Raw genomic sequence first — 22043 nt, forward strand, 5'->3', positions numbered from 1 at the left:
GCACAAATTCGCATGAAAACCTTCAAAACCTCAGTAGTATAACACTTGAATTTCCCAATGTAGCCTTTTCAAATTGCGTACGTTTATTTATTTACATACCATTATTTACTGCTTGAATGTTGGCATCTCACGAACTCGTTTGTTGTGAAACAGATATGTTGGTGTTCTGTTTGTTGTTTAACGCCGCACTCAACAATATTCCAGCTATATAATAAGCTATATAATAATCGAGAATGGACCAGACAATCCACTGATTGACATCATGAGCATCGATCTACGCATTTGAGATAGGATGACATGCATCAACCATGTCAGCGAGTCTGACCACCCGATCCCGAAAGTCACTCTTACGGAAAGCATGGGTTGCCGAAGACCTATCCTACCCCGTACCTTCACGTTTTTAAGTAGCCATGTACAATGTATTTCCCTGTTTATGCGACACATAAACACACTTGGGGCAATACACGAATAGACACAAATTAGATGTAATCTGAAACATCATTTTAAGCAGAATGCGCCATATATTGCAGCTGAGATTGTTGTTAGTTGACTTGCAGTGACTGTCAGTGGCGGAAAATGATTGAAGCTCTACTAAAATGTTGCCTGCTGTCGGCGGCAACGAGTGACTGGAATTTAGAGTTTTCAGGTGGCTGACCAAGGCCGTAGTGAACTTTGTGTGTGTGTGTGTGTGTGGGGGGGGGGGGGGGGGGGGGGGGGGAATAAACTGTTTTCTATAAAATAAAAAAAACACCCCTCCCCCGGCGGCTGGCTACGGCACTGCTGACAATATCCATATATGAGCGGACCCTTTTAACCTGAGTTGCGTCTTATTTACTTTCCAAGTACGGATTGGAACAAGCGCTTATCCAGATTATGAATTACAACCCTCTTTCTAGACTTACACTTAATAAAGTAAAAACCATGTGACTTATTGCTGCTGCCACTTATTTGAACCACTGAAATCCATTTTTATTGGAAACACGAAACTTTGTTTGATATAATTTGTCGATCTATTATTAATCTCGTGTCGTCATTTACTGATTTCACAACTTATTTTTGTACGAACCGATTTCTTGGTTAACTTTTGTGTTGCAATTTAGAAACCACCGCGTAACAGCAACTGAGGCTCATTCGGGATCTGAATAAAATGTGTTGAAAATTCTACATTGTTCAAAGCTACTTTTGCAAGTGTTCGTTGCCCTCATTGCCTAACAAGTGATTATTGTGTAATCAGTATCTGTAATGTTGGGGTCACGGTCACATTTCAGTTCCGTAGCCCGGGTGTCGGGGCAGTTGCCTCCCCCCCTTGATTTTTTTTTATTATAGCAAACAGTTTTATTTGAAATCATGAAAAAACAAGTTGGGGACAAGTGATACTTGTACAGGGTTTTGAAGAAATCAGATTTCTAGATTAGCCTTTCAATTTTGAGATCACATCTAACAAATGTTGGAGTAAAAATACACATTAAACTGGACCCAAGGCAGTAAAAACATATTTAATACCAAAAAAAACCAATCAATACTCAATGGTGTATTATAACTTGTGAGTAAATACTTGCACTCATAGGCCCAAAAACTTATCTAGAGGACATCCTAACATGGCTGCCACGGCAGCTAAATGCATGATCAATGCATTCAGACACAGCATTTTTTTATCATATATTCAATTTCAGCTTCATTGGTCATGAATTGTGGTTTCAAAGATGCTGTACAAGTTTAGAATACAGACTCCAGTTCCTCCACTAAATAATCGAGCCTGGACCAGACAATCCTGTGACTGACATCATGGTCATCGAGCTATGCATTTGGGATACAATGACATGCATAAACCTAGTCAGTGGGTCTGCCCACCCATAAGTCGACTCTTAGGACAAGTATAGGTTGCTTAAGACCAATTCTAACATGGATCTTGACAGGTAGAAAAGAGATCGATTGGTGACGACAGACAATACCGATTGTCATGACCTGCTAAACTAACAAATCATTGTAACATAAAGGATTTTCTGAAAAAAACATATTTGTCTCATCCTTCCTCAGATCAAAATGGACGGTCCATAACCAAACATGTGAATATTGGGGTGCTACAGAGAAGTAGAATTCTCACTTGCATTTAGTAAAGAAGTGTTGTTTTACAGAGTAGACAGCAATATTTCAGCTATAGCACACTACGTCCTGGAAATAATGTGTCTGAGACAGGGAAACAAATGTTTGACAGCATGAACATCGATCTACACCACTGGGTATCCACGACAACAATCAGCCAGCATACCACCGACTCTTACAAAAAGTATCATGAATATGATGTAATGGGGGGATAGTCTGCTCTGGATCTCCTGCTGCGGTACACAGAGGGGCCACTATGTTTATGTACTCAGCATGTGGCAATGTTGTTGTTTGTTTGTTGTTTAATGCCGCACTCAGCAATATTCCAGCTATATGACGGCGGTCTGTAAATAATCAACTCTGGACTTAACAATCCAGTGATTGACATCATGAGCATCGATCTACGTAATTGGGATATGATGACATGCATGGACCAAGTCAGTGAGCCTGGCTTCTCAATCTGTTAGTTGCCTCTTACGACAAGCAGAGTCGCCTCGTAGGCAAGCAAGGGTAGCTGAAGACCAATTCTACCCCGCGTCTTCACGGGTCACATGTAGCAATGATTACCATTACCACTATCAGCTAATGTCTGGCAGATGAAAACACCGCAGTCATATAGCTGGATTATTGCTGAATGTGGCATTAAACAACAAAAACAAACAAACAGACAAACAAACAGAATGAAACCCCCGAACAACAATGCACAAGTACCAGTATTTTATTCAATTTTGTATAAATTAAAAGCAACAAGAATAACACATATCACAAAACTATGTTATAAAGATATCACTCTGTTGACTCTCTTGCCCATGGCTTTCAATGAAGTGAGACAAAAGCTTCAGAGGGGGGATAGAGGATGCTCTGCATCACATATAGGCACTGGTGGAGTGGCACCTTCACCCTCCTGATAACACCACAAGGGAATGGTCTAAATCATACATTAATTCCAACAGGAATGACTCTACCATGTATATGAAACATAACATGCTTTACATAATTCTATTCCAGCAAGAAACTGCTCTCTAGATACAGTAAACTATGGTTGTAGCAAACACAGCTACAACAAACTTACAGATATAAAGAACTGTTTTTGAGTCCATTTGCTGTATATATGCTTATAACGAAGTACTGTTATAACGAACTAAAATTGGTGGTCCCTTTGAGTTTGTTGTAACCGTAGTTTACTGTATATGAAATATTGTATGTGATGAATCTTCCTTCCTTCCAAAAGGTCAGAGCACAGTGACAGTTAGTTAATACAGTGTTTGCAAAATACTTTTCTTCTTGCCTGAAACCATCTCTTGGAATCCCTTTGTAAGGGATTTTATTAAATTTATGGACTATTTTGAACTGACCTTTGTAGACTCAAAGACATTTGACAAGACTAGTGGTTAAAGATGTATACTGCTGTTATGAATGTCAAAACTACTCAACACCCACTCAGAGGGATAACCTGCCTGACACTTTAAGACAGCAAGATTTGTCTCCCCTTCCACGAAACCCCCTGTCACCTGTTCATCCACTGCTGACCCTACAATACCAACATCATCCAGGTAGACCAGACATACAGGAGAAAGAAAACTGAAAGTGTCAAACTATCAAAATAAAAATACATGTGGTAAATAACAGAGGTAAATGCTACAAAAGGATTATGCACAAAAAGGTAATTTACTGCCTGAGATATGACAAGGATGACAACCCTCCCGCCCATACAAACAGGCACTAGAAGGACATGCTGGATGCTTTACAAACATTTCCCATTTATTATATCACAACAAACAAGGCCTGCACACAGTCGCCATCTTGTTTGTGTGGCCCAACACACAAACACAGCCCTGGAGCTCAACAGTCATGCTGACATTGATGGACAACATTTCAACTCCACATAGCAAAAGGAAATTATGAGACCTTCAAACTCCTACACTTAACAAGTTAATACCATTGGCAGAATACAAAAAATGATGAAACAGGGGAAGCTCTTGGGCAAGTACTGTTGATAGGTGTTACCATGGTTACTGCTACAAAGGCCCTGGTTGCATCTTAAACATTAGGCTTTATGATTGACAAACTTATGTTTTTAAATGATTGACATTTGATGAACACAGTTTGAGATAAATGACAGAACATTGGTCCACATCGCTCTCCTCCAACTACCAGATGCCAGCCACAGTCACGCAGTAGGCTATATCTTCTGCAGTATTCGGTTCTGTTTGATCTTGGCCTGTCTCTCCTCCATTTGTGTCTGAACTTTGTCAGGAAGTCCTGGTTCCGTAAAGTAGTCTACAAATGAAGTACACACATCATAAAGGGGACTACATATAAAGTACATACACACATCATCAGGGGTCTACACATTTCTAACATTTCTATTTGGACGGAAATATAAATGTTATTTCGCCATGTTTTCACCACAAATGCTGCAACTGTTCAGGGCAGTCTCAAAGAGCAGAGGTCTTTTTGACAAAACTGCTAAGAAGATGCTGCATACAGGGTTGTTGACTGTCATTACTGCTTGTTCAACTTATATCAACCAACTGTGACCAGATATGACAATGTACCCAGTCAAGTGCTGATTTAAGGTCAGGGGGCACGGGTGGCCTAGTCGTCTAAGGCGCCGCGATTCGCTGTGCAGAGTTGCGTCCCTTGGGCACGCCAGAAACCTATGATTGTGGGTTCGAATCCCGGTTCTCCCCAATTATGTTTCTAGGTTTGTCAGCACCATACCCGTGCTCGTGGGTTTCACTGAAGTGGTAAACGTCTGAGACCTGCATCACTTCGGGATTTCCTCCCACATTAAGCTGACACGCCGTGATATAATTGGAATACTGTTAAAAGCGCCGTTAAACCCAACTCACTCACTGATTTAAGGTCATGGTTTACAGTATGTACAGTGACACCAGCATGACCTGTTAAAAATGTGTCAGTGTATAAATGAGAGCAAGGGACACTCACAAGGGATGCATTTTTCACATTAATTTCGTTATATAAAAACTAAAGAGTGTGTGTTTCCGACACTGAGTCACATGCACACTCATCTCCCTTTCATTTATAGCTTTAGCCATTGGATCTCAGGGTCAGTTGTGTTTTAGATTTCTCTCCTCTCAACTGTTTCCTTCACTCTTTACATCTCTCACCTGCAGCAAATTCCCGGATATTGTCAGGCCTCTTCTTCAGAACATCACTAGAAACAAAGAATCAGATCTAGCATTTATTAACACGATACATTCACTGGGAACACCTTCACTACAGTCAACTGTGACAAATGATTTGAGTATGTTCTTTATATCAGGATAAATTCAGACATTCAGTTGTAAAACTTAGGAACATTCTGTTTTTGTTTCATTGGGAGATGGATAAATCTCGCGAGAGAGAGAACATGATAATGCAACAGCTACGAAAGTCTTAAGTCCAGGAGTATAGTTTAACATCACCAAATGTACCTATCAATAGTTCAATGAAGTGTCTTAACTTAATCACTGCAGCGAGTGAGTGAATGTTGTGTTATGCTACAGTTAATAATATCTATCTTTGCCACATGGCCTATAATGAATCAGCTCAAGCCAACCACTTATTGGTTGACAGCAGGAGGAACAATCCACACAATCAGGACATGTTATCACAGACACCATGAACACTATGTGATAAGCATGCATAACCATGGAAACATGGGACTTATGCTTTCTCAGAAATATGCATGGGGGAATCAATGCACTGACAGTGAAGATCATGAAGCTGTGACATTGAAGCAGGATAACGTCCTTACCCCAGGAAGCCAGCTAGCAGGCACTCAACCTCCGGGTGGTCGCGCAGATACTTCTCATTTGCCATCCTTGTCTGCACCTGCACAAAAAACAATTTATGTTTTAACTGTATTTATGTCCAGTAATACAGACTTCCCTCCCAAAGCATTGAATAATTGTAGAACTCCTTTGAACAGAACAAAGCACCAGTAATGACAATAGGCCTATATGGGAAAATATTTTGTTTTTGGACAAAGAAACAGATCGTAGTCAACAAATGGTCAAAAGGGCCACACCTCGAAACAGCCACAAACACATTGTTCACGATATAAAAGTAAACATTTCACATGTTTTATAGCTTTATGTATTTCAAAACAAATATCTTTGAGAGCAGATTAGGCATCATCATCATCATTTGTGCAGCACTAAGACTGTTCCATTTTAGATTTAATTTAAGTCATCACTGTGACAAAAAAAACATTCAGATTCAAATGGATAGCAATTCAACTGGACTAAGATGTCCGTCTTTGTTGAGACTTCAAGTTGTCTTTAAAAAAACAAACCACTCAACTAGGAATAGCTAAACAATCAATCAACTTTCCATGCCAAATTAAACAAGTTTACTAACATCATGTACATATCAAAACACTCAGTTGCGAACAAGTAATAAAACATACAACTGTATGGATAACAACTTCTGGTGTATTACATATAGCAACATTTCAATGTAGATTCTTACACCGTTATCAAACTGGAGTGGCTCAAGCAATTGCAAACAGTTTTGGTACATGTTGGTACAATTAGCAGGCATGATGAGCCTTTTCAAAGTATGTATTACAAAAGTCAATAATGATCAAAGGTCAATCAACACAGTTTTTAGGCAGCGTTAGAAATTGGCACTAGTCCCGTAGTCCTTGCCAAACTGCCCAATAGTTAAGGTATCATAAGGACTAGTAGAAATTTGCCATTTTTAAGGGTTTTGCTATATGTTATCATTATAAGGACTAGTGGACTAAATATGTTAGTTTCTACCCCTGTTTAAGTATACTTAAATCCTTTGGATTAATGAAATAAATACAGCAAACAAACAGAAAACAACACTATTTCTTCATGTTATCATTTTGACTGTTAAATGTGGTTGTTTTGACTTTCTCATGTTGTCATTATAACTTCGGTTTGCGACCATTTTGACTTTTTGATTTAACCATATTGACTATGCTGTCTTAGATTCTTTTGACATTTGGCCCATTTGACATATTCCCAAAGAACGTACCTTCTGACAATGCTGTTGAAATTATACCAGTGCTTCAATTAAAACCTTGTTTGAAGCCAGAGTATAGTATTTATAGTAACATTTATCTGTGTACGCTTTGTTCTAAGATCGTCTAACACTATTCCATATTCACATTTTGATCTCTGACAATGACATCGATGCAGAGCTTTTCATTTCAGAATTAACACGAATAAACAAAATATCGAGAACTGGTCGGTGACCAGTACTCATACATGTCATTGCAATAAATACATTTGTCTGGACAATTATGCTTAATTATTTCAACAAACATGTAAAGGGGACCTTCGCAACCAACGAATTTGGCAGCTTTGTTTTGATCGAAAACCGAACATTTTCTGAAAATCAACACGCTTATTCATTTCACTGAATAAAACGTTATTTCTATCAATACATAACCTTAAACTTGTTTAGTCTCTCCTGTTGCTCTGCGCTGAGGGCACCAAGATCCGAATTTTTACCCAAATCGTACGGTTCCATTCCGTGTGGTGCATTATGTTTTGGTTGGTCCGCCATTTTGAAATATTCCTTGACGATGAGTTCCAAACTCCTTCGCAGTGCCTGACTACTAGTCAGCGTAGTGGGAACGACACCTGGCGGCGCTGCAGTGGGTCCGCAAGCTTATAAACAGTGCTCTTTTTGGAGCGCCTCCTAACGGCGCTGCAAAGAAGCTTTGCCGTGTTTGCCGTAACAAGCAGCCTCAAGCTCAAGACATTAACTATTTATGAAATCGTAGCTTAGGTTGACATGGTGGGATAGAGTTCTATATAGATCTATGTCACGACGTTTCAGAGATACGTATTGCCAATTCGTCGTTCACCCGAACATTCGCCTGATGAAGGAACAAGAAGTATACCCCTGAAACGCAGTGACAAAGAATAAAAGAAGTTATCCATAAAATGTTATCCATATATGATATGTCTTAGATCTTCGTATCCGTGAAACTGTGGTTGCCGCAAATAGATTCGATGCAAATGACATAGGCTTCATACAAGTAATGACCTCAAATAAAAATACTTCCTTCAACACTGACCCCAAATTCCTTGTTTGACTTTATTGCCGTAAATTTAAGCTGAGCGCAGAAAGGATCACGTTACATGTTTACAACGCGCATTAGCATAACTTAAAGAATGCTTTGGAACTAGGGAAAAGATTGCCTAGATATTGAATGTCTGTACAGACTACCCTTTTGTTGGGCAAGACCGGTTTGGCCAGAAAATGCGGAAGAGAGTCGTTAAGAAGCTTTTGTAAAACACTAGACAACACGTTACTGTTTGATATTTATGTATGTATTATACTGTATCGGGATACATTACGTACTGTGTGAATATTTCAAACAGTTAATATGTAATATACCGAAGCGTTGCTATTTGGAATAAAACCGAAACGCCGAACTTAAGTGACCGCGAGTACAATGACATAAACTTGATTTTACCGCATTCCCAGAAAAAAGGATCATATACCATATTTCCCGTAAAAGACGCATCGGAATGTATTGGTACGGACTGTATTTCTTCACCGTATGGGGTTTGCAAATCGTTATCATTCATTTAATTTGTTGCACTATAACCGGCATCAATTAGGGATCCGGTCTCTATTCGGCAAATGTTACGATGCCTGCGTCTATCAGAGGAAATACGGTATAATAATTTCAATTCGCGAGCGTGCGAATCAAGGTTTACTTGCAGAGTATAACACAATGTCATGGTTGGATGGAAGCGAGATCAAAACTTATACGACATAAACGATGAAGTATAGGAACGCTGATATGAAACAATATATGAACGAACGGGTGCCTTTACCATTGTGTATAGCATTTTCCATGCACCCACCCCAACTAAGTGGCATTTTTCCATGACCCACCTCCCCATATAGTTGTGATACATTTTGAGGACCCCAACACGTCTTTTGGTGTGACGCGGCCAGGGGATCGCCCTTCCGTTCTCCGGGCAGACGCTCTTTCCATACCCGTGAAGATTCGAAGTAGAATGCATGTCATAAGAAGCGACTAATGGGATCGGGTGTTTCGGCTCGCTGACTTGGTTGATGCGCGTCATCGATCCCACTTGCGTCGATCGATGCTGATGATGTCAGTAACTAGATTGTCTGGTCCAGACTCGATTATTTACAGACCGCTGAATATTGCTGAGTGCGGCGTTAACAAACAAAGAAACAAACTGCATGCAGCGGCATGCTTGTGACCTGAATGTTGTTGTGTCCCAGTGACGTTGATAAGAGCTCCTGCTATAACAAGACTGCCTGTCCAGAATCGACATTACCGACTGCTTCTACCAACAACGCAAACACGTTCCGGTCATGTGAGCGTATGTCATCCGTCCGCCCACACTGAGAAAAAAGCCTAGTAAATTCTACTAACTTAATTAGTAACAGCGACCAGAAGGTTAGTAAACAGCGAATTTAGTAAAAATTTACTTATGAAATTAGTATAATTCACCACTTAAACCACACTGTGAAAAATGTGTTGAGAATGTAAACACATACAAGATATGTTTGGGAATGTGTTTCAATCCTAAACGGTATGAAATTAGCCATCGCCTCACAGACTAAACACCACCTAAACAGAATTATGACATGATACAAATTGGGGCAGAGCACGCATAGTCATTGACCTGACATTATATGATACACTACGGTACATACGCAGAATGACATCATATAATGTCAAGTCAATGTCTGTGTGCCCTCTGTACCGTAGTGTATCATGTCATAATGCCAAGTTAATATCCGATAATTTTTAAGACATTCAGTCTTCGTTAGTCCTCGTTTTAGAAATACCACTGTTTGGACTATCGGAATTGGAAACACAAGCTCGGAAAGTTACCTGTTTACGAATTTGCTAAAATATTAAGTCTTCTTCTGACACTGTGGTTTATGTCTTTGGTTATTTTCAGTAATATGACAGCTACATGGCAATATTGAGACTGACCCAGACAGATCAGTGGATGATATTAGGAGCAACGTCTCAAGCCGTTACGTTAGATGACAACCAGCCAACCCAGTCAAAGGGCCTGTCTACCTGATCATATTTAGACATATTTAATGGAAGAGGTGGGGTGAGGTGAAATGGGGTTAACGTCGTGTCCAAGATTATTGCACTTTTTCAGCGACATGCATGCACGTGTGTGTGTGTGTGTTTGTGTGTGACTGCTTGTACTAGTCCGGACTGATGCCGATTTATAGTGCTTACCCACTGAGATACTGAATGAAACGATGACACAGCAAAAGAGCGGGTCTTCAAAATGTACCACAACTATATGGGGGGGTCATGGAAAAATGCCACATGTACTTGGGGAGGGTGCATGAAAAATGCTATATACAATGGTACAATCCTAAGACGAATACCGAGCGCCAGGCAGGGTAACAACACGTACCATCTTTTAATTTCTTTTGGTGTGCCGCGGCCGGGGATCGAACCACCAACTTTCCGCTCCCCTGACAGGTGCTCTATCCCGTAGACAACGGACGCTGACCTATGGAGATATAATAGCCACAGACGCACCCACGCACACACACACGCACACACACGAACACACAGAACCTACACTCGCCTCGTCTCTCGCCATTGCCAAACACGAGATTAAGTCCGCCGCCATAATGAATTATATTTATGCAGTGCTCATAACGGTTGTGGTATTGATCGCACAGACATAAATACCAAATCCACTTCATAAAGAACCCGTCAACGTGGTAGATTTTCCTTGACGACGCCAGAGCTATAGCGTTCAGTGTTGCTCCCTCTGTTTTAATTACCCGACATGGCGATGGCGTTGCCTAGTAGCTAAAGTCGTGGCGGAAGTTCGATTCCCCACATGGAATTATCCCCACAAGCCCATTTTCAGTGCCAACCCGCCGAGACATGGCTTGAATGTTGACATTTGAGTCAATTCATACTCAACATCAACATTTCACGGTCGTTTGAATATAGCTTGACGAAACCATCATTATATATACGGCATCTTGTTATAAAACCCCATATGTATTGTAGTTACCTTCACAAACGCCGTTCAGTGACATATTGGAGGTATCATATGGACATCTTAATACCAAAGATTCAAAGCAATTTATCGTTGGTTGGTTGTTTTATTGTTTAACGCCGCACTCAGCAATATTCCAGCTATATGACGGCGGTCTGTAAATAATCGAGTCTAGACCAGCCAATCCAGTGATTGATATCGTGAGCATCGACCCACGTAATTGGGATCAATGACATGCATCAACCAAGTCAGCGAGCCCGATCACCCGATCCCGTTAGTCGCCTCTTACGACAAGCATAGTCGCCTTTAGCAATTTATCGAAAAGTACACTAAATTATTATTTCTATTGAAAGTTGCACATGTAAACAGTATCATAGCGAATATCTGTTAAGATATGACACAGACAGATACAATAGTAAGGTATATATATATATATATAGAGAGAGAGAGAGATAGAGATAGACGGGCGATGAACGTTTGTTGTGAAACTTTCACATTTAAATATCAGTTTGGGTTTATAACCTATGAATGGGCATTTGTAATTAAAATAATGGTTTTCATGATAGTATGTGATTAACGTCCACGAGACACTATACAAATCAATAAGCGGAAATAAATAAATGTTTCCTCCACGAAACATTAACTAAATATTCATATTTTGTTGATATTATAGGAATCTAAAAAGAATTAATCATCGTTCGGTCCACTAATAGTCGCACAATGTCAAAAAGAAAAGAGTAAAACTATACAAATAATTGTATGCTGACATTTTGATTTTCCAATAATAGATTACTTGACGTTCGACAGTCATCCCACGACCACCCCTCCTACACTTAGAGACTGTCGCGTGTTTACAGGTGAGATGAACTCATGACTGTGCATGTAAATCTCACCTCCCTTTCAATAAATGTTTAACCAGAATATACACTCACACTCACGATACATGACGCGACACATGTGCTTTAACGTATTTAGATCTTCATTTTTCTACGTAAATGACTTAACGCGATACATGACTCGACACATGTGCGTTAAGGTATTTAGATCTTCATTTATCTACGTAAATGACTTAACGCGAAAACACACATATATAGTTGCGGTGTGTATGATAATATCAACAGTGACGTCACGCCTCGTGTTGGCTTAAGAGTATTGTTACTATATTTAGCCTTGCCAGCGATCCGTCCCAGCTGCCCTGCCCACTTCGATCATCTAAACTTTACTTTCAGTGCAGAAGTAAACATGGACAGACCGCCCGTAGGAGACGTTGACGATCTGGCCACTTTAGCCAAACTTGACGAGCAAATTCTATTGGGAGAACTACGTGAAAGATACAGGAGAGGCCGAATATACGTGAGTTGAAAGCTGTTGTGTTCGTCTTTAGACATTTGCGAGCCGCCAAGTCATTGACTGGAACGGGTAGCATTCTGGTTGCCCCGCGTACACTAAGTCTTGTGCTGGGGCGTCGTCTTATCAAGTGTCCTGTACATATTGACGGGCGAGCTGATAGCAGAACATAGTGCTCGTGTTAGACACGTAACCGTAATTATCAAGAAATGTCGTTTATCGTATGCTGTGTGTACATTGTTCTAATAAGTCAACACATGATATTTATTATTATACGTCATTGATATGACAGATACGGTTGACACGTTATCCCCCAACTAGGAAGTATATTCAGGTCGGCGTGGTAGAAGAAGTGGTTATAACGTTTCATGAGGTTTGACGCATACAGTGATCTCGGTGTATTGTCTGCGATATGGGTCAGTGGGGAAAAATATGGTAATGCACCAGACAAAGTTCATGTATGTACAATGTATTAATCATACTTCTTCTTTACTGTTGAATAAATACTGATTCTTATCATGCTTATAGCTCTGTACAATATGTTCATACTTTAACAATAAAAAAGTTATAATCTTGTGAAAGTTTTTTTTGAAGGTCATTTTGTTTTGATATATAAAAGACAAATTCCATCTAAAGCAGAAAATATCAGATAGAAGTGAGAGTTTGTATGGGGGCAATCTTGGTGATACATGGATATTTTTGTGAGGGTGAGTTTGACAACTGGCATGACATATCTGGAAGGTTGATGGGGTCATACTGCAGGGGGGTTGTATATGTCATCATTATCAAGCCTCACTGTCGCCCTGTCCTGGTGATGATTGATGGTTGTCTCAAACAAAGCTAGTTGTCACATGTCACTGTTAACTTGCCTTTGTTTACCTGGTTGCACTCTGTGGAAAGCACAACATTGTATATACATTATTAAGTTAAATATGAATTTAGTGTTTTGAATATTACAAATATTTAAAAATATATTTGTATATGTGTTTAAAAAAAGAAAAGATTAATGATGAATACATAGAGGTTATCACGCGAGTGTGTTTGGGGATGGTAAATATCCTGCATTAGGAATAAACATTGTATTTAGCGAGCCTTGGCAAGCTAAATACATAGTGTTTATTCCTAATACAGGATATTTACCATCCCCAAACACACAAGCGTGATAACCTCTTTATCATATAATGTTATTCTTTAATTCTGTGCTTCAAAATCAATTTCCCTCTCTCACATACATTACCGAAACGTTGCGAGTTTTCCTGGAATGCGCGCATTAATATTCATTACGTCACAGGGTAAGTGATGTGTCAGTCGTACAGTGACAGCAGGCATTATAGTTCCAACTGAAATCTGTTTTCTTATACAGTGGCGAAGCAGCATACAACACGCAAAACAACAATTGTTTTTATTTGCCTTTCGCGGCAATCCATCGGTCTGTCCGCTAGAGTAACTGCCCTTTGTCAAAGGGAAGCTATTCTAACCCTAGTCTATGAGACGTCACGGCCACGGTCAGACGTTGTTGACAGCCGGTCTGTCCTGTCATAACGTTAAGAAGTGTAGTCAGATGTACACACAGCGACAAACCGAAACAAGGTAACAATTCAAACATATTTCGGCCAAATCCAACTATTTTAATTTGTGGAGAAGGTTTCAAGCGGCAGAGATCTACAAGCACAGATATGGCTACTGATCCCGCTTGGCTAGGCCTCGTGCTCTCGCAAAATTGTTTCGAAATTTATATCTCTAAAGTTGCCAAAACTTATAAAATGCATTCGCTACGTCACAGTTAGACACTGATTTTCTGTATATTAGACTGTTCTTTTGATAATGATAGCAATTATCCCTGTAGTTTATCCATTTTCCCGATGGTTAATTCTGACTCGATCGCCGAATGACGAGGGCGACGCCATGTTTGTTTATAAACAGTGAAAGTAGTCCCTACTTGACCTTTGATATTTGCATCTCTATCCGCATATGACCCCAACGGATATCGTTTTTATCCGTTGGCTTTATCCTGCCGAGAAACTTACTCATTATATGATAAATGAATATATTTGTAATTACATTAACGGTTACAAAGAACACCAGTTAAGTGAAATAAAGGCACTAAGCAACACAACATTACAGGAATGCCCCAATGTATATACACACCTAACACCAGGAATACCCCAGACACCAGGAATACCCCTGACACCAGGAGTACCCAAGTGTTTATACCCCTGACACCAGGAATACCCCAGACACAAGGAATACCCCTGACACCATGAATACCCCAGTGTATATACCCCTGTCACCAGTAATACCCCTGACCCCAGAAGTGCCCAAGTGTTTATACACACCTAGCACCAGGAATACATCAGACACCAGGAATACACCAGTGTCCCCTGACACCAGGAGTACCCCAGTGTATATACCCCTGACACCAGGAATACCTTGGACACCAGGAATACCCCAGTGTATATACCCCTGACACCAGGAATACCCAAGTGTATATACCCCTGACACCAGGAATACCTTGGACACCAGGAATACCTTGGACACCAGGAATACCCCAGTGTATATACCTCTGTGTTTATACCCCTGACACTAGGAATACCCCTGTGCATATATTCCTGACACCAGGAATACCTTGGACACCAGGAATACCACAGTGTATATACCCCTGACACCAGGAATACTTTGGACACCAGGAATACCCCAGTGTATATACCCCTGACACCAGGAATACCTTGGACACCAGGAATACCCCAGTGTATATACCCCTGACACCAGTAATACCCAAGTGTATATACCCCTGACACCAGGAATACCCCAGTGTATATACCCCTGACACCAGTAATACCCAAGTGTATATACCCCTGACACCAGGAATACCCCAGTGTATATACCCCTGACACCAGTAATACCCAAGTGTATATACCCCTGACACCAGGAATACCCCAGTGTATATACCCCTGACACCAGGAATACCCCAGTATATATACCCCTGACACCAGGAATACCCCAGTGTATATACCCCTGACACCAGAAATACCCAAGTATGTATACCCCTGACACCAGGAATACCAAAGTGTATAAACCCCTGACACCAGGAATACCCCAGTATATATACCCCTGACACCAGGAATACCCAAGTGTATATACCCCTGACACCAGAAATACCCAAGTATATATACCCCTGACACCAGGAATACCAAAGTGTATATACCCCTGACACCAGGAATATCCCAGTATATATACACCTGACTCCAGGAATACCCCAGCATATATACCCCTGACACCAGGAACACCCCAGTGTATATACCCCTGACACCAGGAATACCCCAGTGTATATACCCCTTACACCAGGAACACCCCAGTGTATATACCCCTGACACCAGGAATACCCCAGTGTATATACCCCTGACACCAGGAATATCCCAGTATATATACACCTGACTCCAGGAATACCCCAGTGTATATACCCATGACACCAGGAACACCCAAGTGTATATACCCCTGACACCAGGAATACCCCAGTGTATATACCCCTTACACCAGGAATACCCCAGTGTATATACCCCTGACACCAGATATACCCCAGTGTATATACCCCTGACACCAGGAACACCCCAGTGTATATACCCCTGACACCAGGAATATCCCAGTGTATATACTCCTGACACCAGGAATACCCCAGTGTATATACCCCTGACACCAGGAATACCCCAGTGTATATACCCCTGACACCAGGAATACATCGGACACCAGGAATACCCCAGTGTTTATACTCCTGACACCAGGAATACCTCTGACACCAGGAATACCCCAGTGTATATAACCCTGACACCAGGAATACCCCAGTGTAAATACCCCTGACACCAGGAATACCCCAGTGTATATGCCCCAGGATGAGATGGGGACAGGGTCACCAAATCGGGGTCGTGTACATACCGGTAGCCTTGTCCACAGTGTAGTTGACAAAAGATCAAACAATGTCAATGTTGTTTTTATTTCAGACGTATGTTGGAGATATCCTGATAGCAGTCAACCCATACAAGGATATTGGGATTTATGGCAAAAATGTGAGTGTTGACCTTTCTGTAATCTATCTATGATATAATGTTACTCAAGACCACAGACAGAAATGTCATGACCAATGTACTGGCTGAATTTAATTTAGCCTGTCTTATGTGCTCATATTAGTCATACAAAACTGTGCACAATCAGAACGTTTGTATTGTCAGGATTTCACAGATCCAGGGGCTCTGCCATAACTAAATGGACATTACTCCCTTTGGGTTCCAACTACATGTAAATCCCGTTGTTTCTCAAACTAGCTATTCATCATTGCTCATTTCTTTTTCTCAAATTTTCACTTAGTTTTCTAATAATTACACCATGTTTTGGCCCTATTCTATATTGTTCTCTTCTGACCTGCATGTTTTCACAATATTTGTGATCTTACATGAACAAGTTTAGTAATACCAGATTTAGGACTTGGATACTAAACGGTAATATGAAAGAGCTAATTATGATTGAGATGCATGAACTATTCGATGTAATTGATGTACAACCCATGGCCTACAGGTTGGGTCAGATGTCCGATGTCTCCGTTTGATGTTCCAGCTCGCTGCCTCCCTTTCATTATCATCAGGGGTGGTGGGGTAGCATAGTGGTTTAAGTGTTTGCTTGTCACACCAAAGGCCGGGTTTGATTCCCCACATGGGTACAATGTGTGAAGCCCATTCTGGTGTCCCCCACCGTGATAGTGATAGAATATTGCTAAAACAGCGTAAAACCATACTCACTCACTCACTCACTCAGTATCACCATATCATTGTTACTGTGTCACTGTCATTGTGTCACTATTGTGACATTGTGTCACTGTATTTTTCTCACTATCGTTGTGTCCCTGTCATTGTCATTGTGTTACAGTCATTGTTTCACTGTCATTGTGTCACTATTGTGACACTGTGTCACTGTATTTTTCTTACCGCCATAATGTGTCACTGTGTCAGTCATTGTGACACTGTGTTACTGTATCATTGTGTCACTGTCATTGTATCACTATCATGACATTGTGTCACTGTATTATTATCCCCCGCCATGAAGTGGAAGGTGGATATAGGAATGGGTCCTTCTGTCCATTATGTTTCGTTTCCGGAGCAAAACGCAAAAACCATGAGAGATATTTTAACCCACCTTGGCACATAGATAGGTCTTGTGGTGAACTGTTGCCTTTTGATAGTTTGGGATTTTTGAATTTTTTTTTTTTTTTCGAGTTTTTTCCATGGCAATGGCTTTGAAAATGGTGGTAGTGCTCAATTCTGGAGCAGATCTTGTTCTCACTGATGCTGTGTCATGGTGTAACTGTGATCACTGTATCATTGTGTCATAGTATTACTATTATTGTGTCACTGTATCATTGTGTCTCTGTCGTATCATTGTGTCACTGTCTTGTCGCTGTATCACTGTGACATCATTATGTCAGTGTAATGTAAATGTGTCACTGTGCTCACTGCATCATGCATCAATGTGTCATTGCAGGAGGCCAAGAAGTACAGAGGAGGCAAGAAGAGCAACAACCCACCCCACATCTTTGCCATTGCTGATGCTACCTACCAATCGCTGTTGGGTCAGGGAGGTCGTCTACCGAGCAACCAGTGCATCCTCATCAGCGGGGAGAGTGGGGCAGGGAAGACCGAGAGCACGAAGCTCATCATTAAACAGCTGATCAGTCTGTGCGGGGGCAACGTCCAGTCATCCACTGCCCAGCTGGAGCAGCAGATTCTACAGGTACCCACCAAGACTAGAGCATCTTCCTCTTACTGAATACAGTCTCACAATACCTCACACAATCCAACAAACAAAATGCAATACACACAAAATTTAACATTTTTATTAGGGCTGCAACGATACAGGAAGGTCACGACACGATAAATATCTCGAAATTCTGGTCACGATACAATACGTATCTCGATACGCAACGATAAAAAAAAGAGTACTCCAGCATTTATTAAATTTCAAGGCTTCAAGCATGTCAGGCTTTGACCTTTCATGTTTTTGGAACAGTCAAAAATATTTTATAATAACAAGACTACATGTTAAGTGGAACTTTCTCTCACTTTCCGTCAAAACATGTCAAATTTCAAAACAGTCAAAGTTCAAACACCAGAAAATAATCAATGCACTTCACAGTCTGAATACTTTAACTTCAGGTTCTTTTTCAGAAAAAAAAATATCAACCTTGTCAAGGGAAAGTGATACCCTCTCTTAACAGAGTTGGAGTCGTAGGGGGTAGATGACCAACACAACAGTACATGTTCTGCCTACCTAACACGATCTACGATGTACGCTTCAGAGTTTGACAAAGGATTAAAATAATAGTTGTTTATGATTCATAGTGTAAAAAAACATATTTATCGAGTGTTATGCGCAAGTGTTATTACTGTTAAATTACAAACATAAGTCCAGATATACATTGAACACGTTTTTATAATCAGATAGTATAATAATTGGATTGAATTGCGTACTTGAGTTTGTATTTATTGACTAGTATTTCCAGTGTTCCCTGCTCGCGCTGTTAATGTTTTCTTTTGTGATTGGGAAAAACATCGTGTAAGTAAAGAAACTTGCGCTTTTTAAAATGTAAGTAAGTTTTGGGAGCCATGTGTTACTGTGCTCAATAAACAGAGCTAGTGCTATATTGAAGGATGCAATACAAGAGAACATTGTACTAAGATGTGCATTCCGTATCGTGGCGTATCGATAAATAGACCAATGTGTATCGTGTATCGTTGGTCAAGTATCGCGATGCATTGGAATATCGGTAGATCGTTTCACCCTTAATTTTTATACAGCTTCAGTCCAACCAAGACCAGGTATAACTATCAGTTGTGTCTTTGGATTATGGTTTGGTTCATCCAAATGTTTATCTGGCATCAATTTTAGTCCTTTTTTTTAATTCTTCAATTTTTTTTCAATTTTTCAGCTTCAAGACAGGTTCATAATAACTGTAAAGAAAGTCAATGTATTTCTTGTCATTCAATAACAACCCGACATGCGTTTTTCTGGGTTTTTTTAACTACTGACTATTTCAATGGAACACGCTAAACACATGACTTGTTATTCTATTTCTGTATTTACATGATTAATGGTTTTGAAAAAAACACTATATTTTATGTTCCAACTTATAAAAAAATATAACCACACCTCTATGACTTAATCTACCAAATTTGAAAGCATCTACAATCTGTGTCATTTCGGGCTGACACACTGTGATATAGCTGAAATACTGTACAAAGCGGTATTAAGCCTCACTCACTCACTCACTCACTCACTCACTCACTCACTCACTCACTCACTCACTCACTCACTCACTCACTCACTCACTCACTCACTCACTCACTCACTCACTCACTCACTCACTCACTCACTCACTCACTCACTCACTCACTCACTCACTCACTCACTCACTCACTCACTCACTCACTCACTCACTCACTCACTCACTCACTCACTCACTCACTCACTCACTCACTCACTCACTCACTCACTCACTCACTCACTCACTCACTCACTCACTCACTCACTCACTCACTCACTCACTCACTCACTCACTCACTCACTCACTCACTCACTCACTCACTCACTCACTCACTCACTCACTCACTCACTCACTCACTCACTCACTCACTCACTCACTCACTCACTCACTCACTCACTCACTCACTCACTCACTCACTCACTCACTCACTCACTCACTCACTCACTCACTCACTCACTCACTCACTCACTCACTCACTCACTCACTCACTCACTCACTCACTCACTCACTCACTCACTCACTCACTCACTCACTCACTCACTCACTCACTCACTCACTCACTCACTCACTCACTCACTCACTCACTCACTCACTCACTCACTCACTCACTCACTCACTGAGTATTTGTGATGCCCTGTTCTTGCTGACCACCAGGTGAACCCACTGCTGGAGGCATTCGGCAATGCCCAGACCAACATGAACGACAACTCCAGTCGCTTTGGCAAGTACATCCAGCTCAAGTTCAGGAAAGGCCTTGGTGAGTCTTGTCATGTTGCCTGTGATACAACATGCATTCTATTATTATATTTGAGTGTTTTTTAGATTCAAACCAACTACTGACCTGTGTGTCTCTATGTCTTGACACTGATCCTAATGTCTTAGGGAAGCCTTAGGATGATATACTGACCTGTGTGTGTCTATGTCTGGCACTGAATCTAATGTCTTAGGGAAGCCTTAGGATGATATACTGACCTGTGTGTGTATATGTCTGGCACTGAATCTAATGTCTTAGGGAAGCCTTAGGATGATATACTGACCTGTGTGTGTCCATGTCTGGCACTGAATCTAATGTCTTAGGGAAGCCTTAGGATGATATACTGACCTGTGTGTGTCTATGTCTGGCACTGAATCTAATGTCTTAGGGAAGCCTTAGGATGATATACTGACCTGTGTGTTTCTATGTCTTACACTGAGTCTTGTCTCAGGGAAGCCTAAGATTGATATACTGATATACTGACCTGTGTGTGTCATACTAACCTCCATTCCTCCGGCCAGTGATGGGTGCCAAGATCTCAGAGTACCTGCTGGAGAAGTCGCGGGTCGTACGGCAGAGTCCGGGGGAGGAGAACTTCCACATCTTTCACTACTTGTTTGCCGGACTCTCCCCTGAACAGCAGGACAAATTCGTTCTCAGGGACGTGGCCAAGTTCAGGTAGGTCAGGATAATGTCACCAGGGTGAAGGTCATAGGATCAATGCCATGATGCATACCAGTTGAGCATGAATTTGAATTAATTCCTTTTACCTTTTTATGTTATATAGTTCTTGTTTTGAGTAGTCTGTGGTTCTTAAGCTGTGGCCGTACTTCAAAAAGAATTACGTTGATAATATGGCTTTACACTTCACATATCAGGAATTCTGGAAATTAATGCAATATGCCATTGATGTAATGAAAGTCAGCTGGTTCATGATAAATAAACGGATTAGAATGAAGGCAGTATTCTCCCTTGGGCTATTTTTGTGTGTAGTTGAGAATATGGTCTTGTTTACCAAATAGGGAATATATCCTGTCTGACCTTATTTACCACCTAAAGAATATACCCTGTCTGATCTTACTTACCAACTGGAGAATTTACCCTGTCAGACTTTACTTACCAGCTAGAGAATAACCTGATGTCATTCTTCCAGGTATCTGTCCAATGGTGCAAAGGTGCTGCAAAAGAAGGGTGGCATTTTGAAGGGGAGATACGAGGAACTGTGTAATGCCATGGATCTGGTCGGCTTCACAGATGAGGTACGATAAGTTGACATTTGACAAGAGTTGTCACTGAAAACATTAGAATAAACAATATACCGTATTTGACATATTATATGCCCTGCTCCAATAAACGCCCCCGACCAACTTCTAAACCAATCTGAAAGTAATTGTTATAAGCAGTCCCTACAAAGGCTGAAAATGTAATGACCGACTCTATTTTCTTGTTTATATAAAAGTATTTTTTTTCATAAAACCAAAGCGCTGATTTGGGTATTTTATTGTTC

General features: G+C 40.7%; 2 protein-coding genes across 7 annotated transcripts in view; one reads left to right on the plus strand and one right to left on the minus strand.

The window, feature by feature from the left end:
* Nucleotides 1-2805: 2805 nt before the first annotated feature.
* LOC124149488 (RIIa domain-containing protein 1-like) lies at nucleotides 2806-7744 on the minus strand. Its single transcript, XM_046521112.2, has 4 exons — nucleotides 7534-7744; nucleotides 5867-5943; nucleotides 5238-5284; nucleotides 2806-4383 (listed from the first exon to the last, which is right to left on the minus strand). The coding sequence occupies exons 1-4, from the start codon at nucleotides 7648-7650 to the stop codon at nucleotides 4286-4288; spliced, it is 339 nt and encodes a 112-aa protein (XP_046377068.1). The 5' UTR covers nucleotides 7651-7744; the 3' UTR covers nucleotides 2806-4285.
* A 1673-nt stretch (nucleotides 7745-9417) lies between these two features.
* The window catches only part of LOC124149489 (myosin-IIIb-like), a 43036-nt gene continuing 30410 nt past the window's right edge, over nucleotides 9418-22043 (plus strand). For 4 of the 6 annotated variants that reach the window (XM_048394196.1, XM_048394197.1, XM_048394199.1 and 1 more), the window contains exons 1-6: nucleotides 12283-12482; nucleotides 16472-16537; nucleotides 18003-18251; nucleotides 20437-20539; nucleotides 21058-21214; nucleotides 21690-21795. In XM_048394196.1, coding sequence (XP_048250153.1) covers nucleotides 12372-12482; nucleotides 16472-16537; nucleotides 18003-18251; nucleotides 20437-20539; nucleotides 21058-21214; nucleotides 21690-21795 — 792 coding nt within the window. In that variant the 5' untranslated portion in view covers nucleotides 12283-12371. Of the gene's footprint in view, nucleotides 9536-11967; nucleotides 11987-12282; nucleotides 12483-16471; nucleotides 16538-18002; nucleotides 18252-20436; nucleotides 20540-21057; nucleotides 21215-21689; nucleotides 21796-22043 lie in introns of those variants that run through there. The other 2 variants (XM_048394191.1, XM_048394186.1) reach the window with 2 other exon arrangements.

Source organism: Haliotis rufescens, unplaced genomic scaffold (genome assembly GCF_023055435.1).
Source record: "Haliotis rufescens isolate VD_foot unplaced genomic scaffold, xgHalRufe1.0.p SCAF_1, whole genome shotgun sequence".
In the NCBI taxonomy this organism is placed as follows: domain Eukaryota; kingdom Metazoa; phylum Mollusca; class Gastropoda; order Lepetellida; family Haliotidae; genus Haliotis; species Haliotis rufescens.

What these genes read in the sequence shown, in the direction of transcription:
- LOC124149488 (XM_046521112.2), bottom strand. Translation starts at nt 7,650, where the DNA reads ATGGCGGACCAACCAAAACATAATGCACCACACGGAATGGAACCGTAC. An exon ending in AGAGACTAAACAAGTTTAAG is followed by an intron (nt 5,944 to 7,533) that starts GTTATGTATTGA and finishes TTTTTTGTGCAG; the next exon opens with GTGCAGACAAGGATGGCAAA. An exon ending in CTGCTAGCTGGCTTCCTGGG is followed by an intron (nt 5,285 to 5,866) that starts GTAAGGACGTTA and finishes CTTTGTTTCTAG; the next exon opens with TGATGTTCTGAAGAAGAGGC.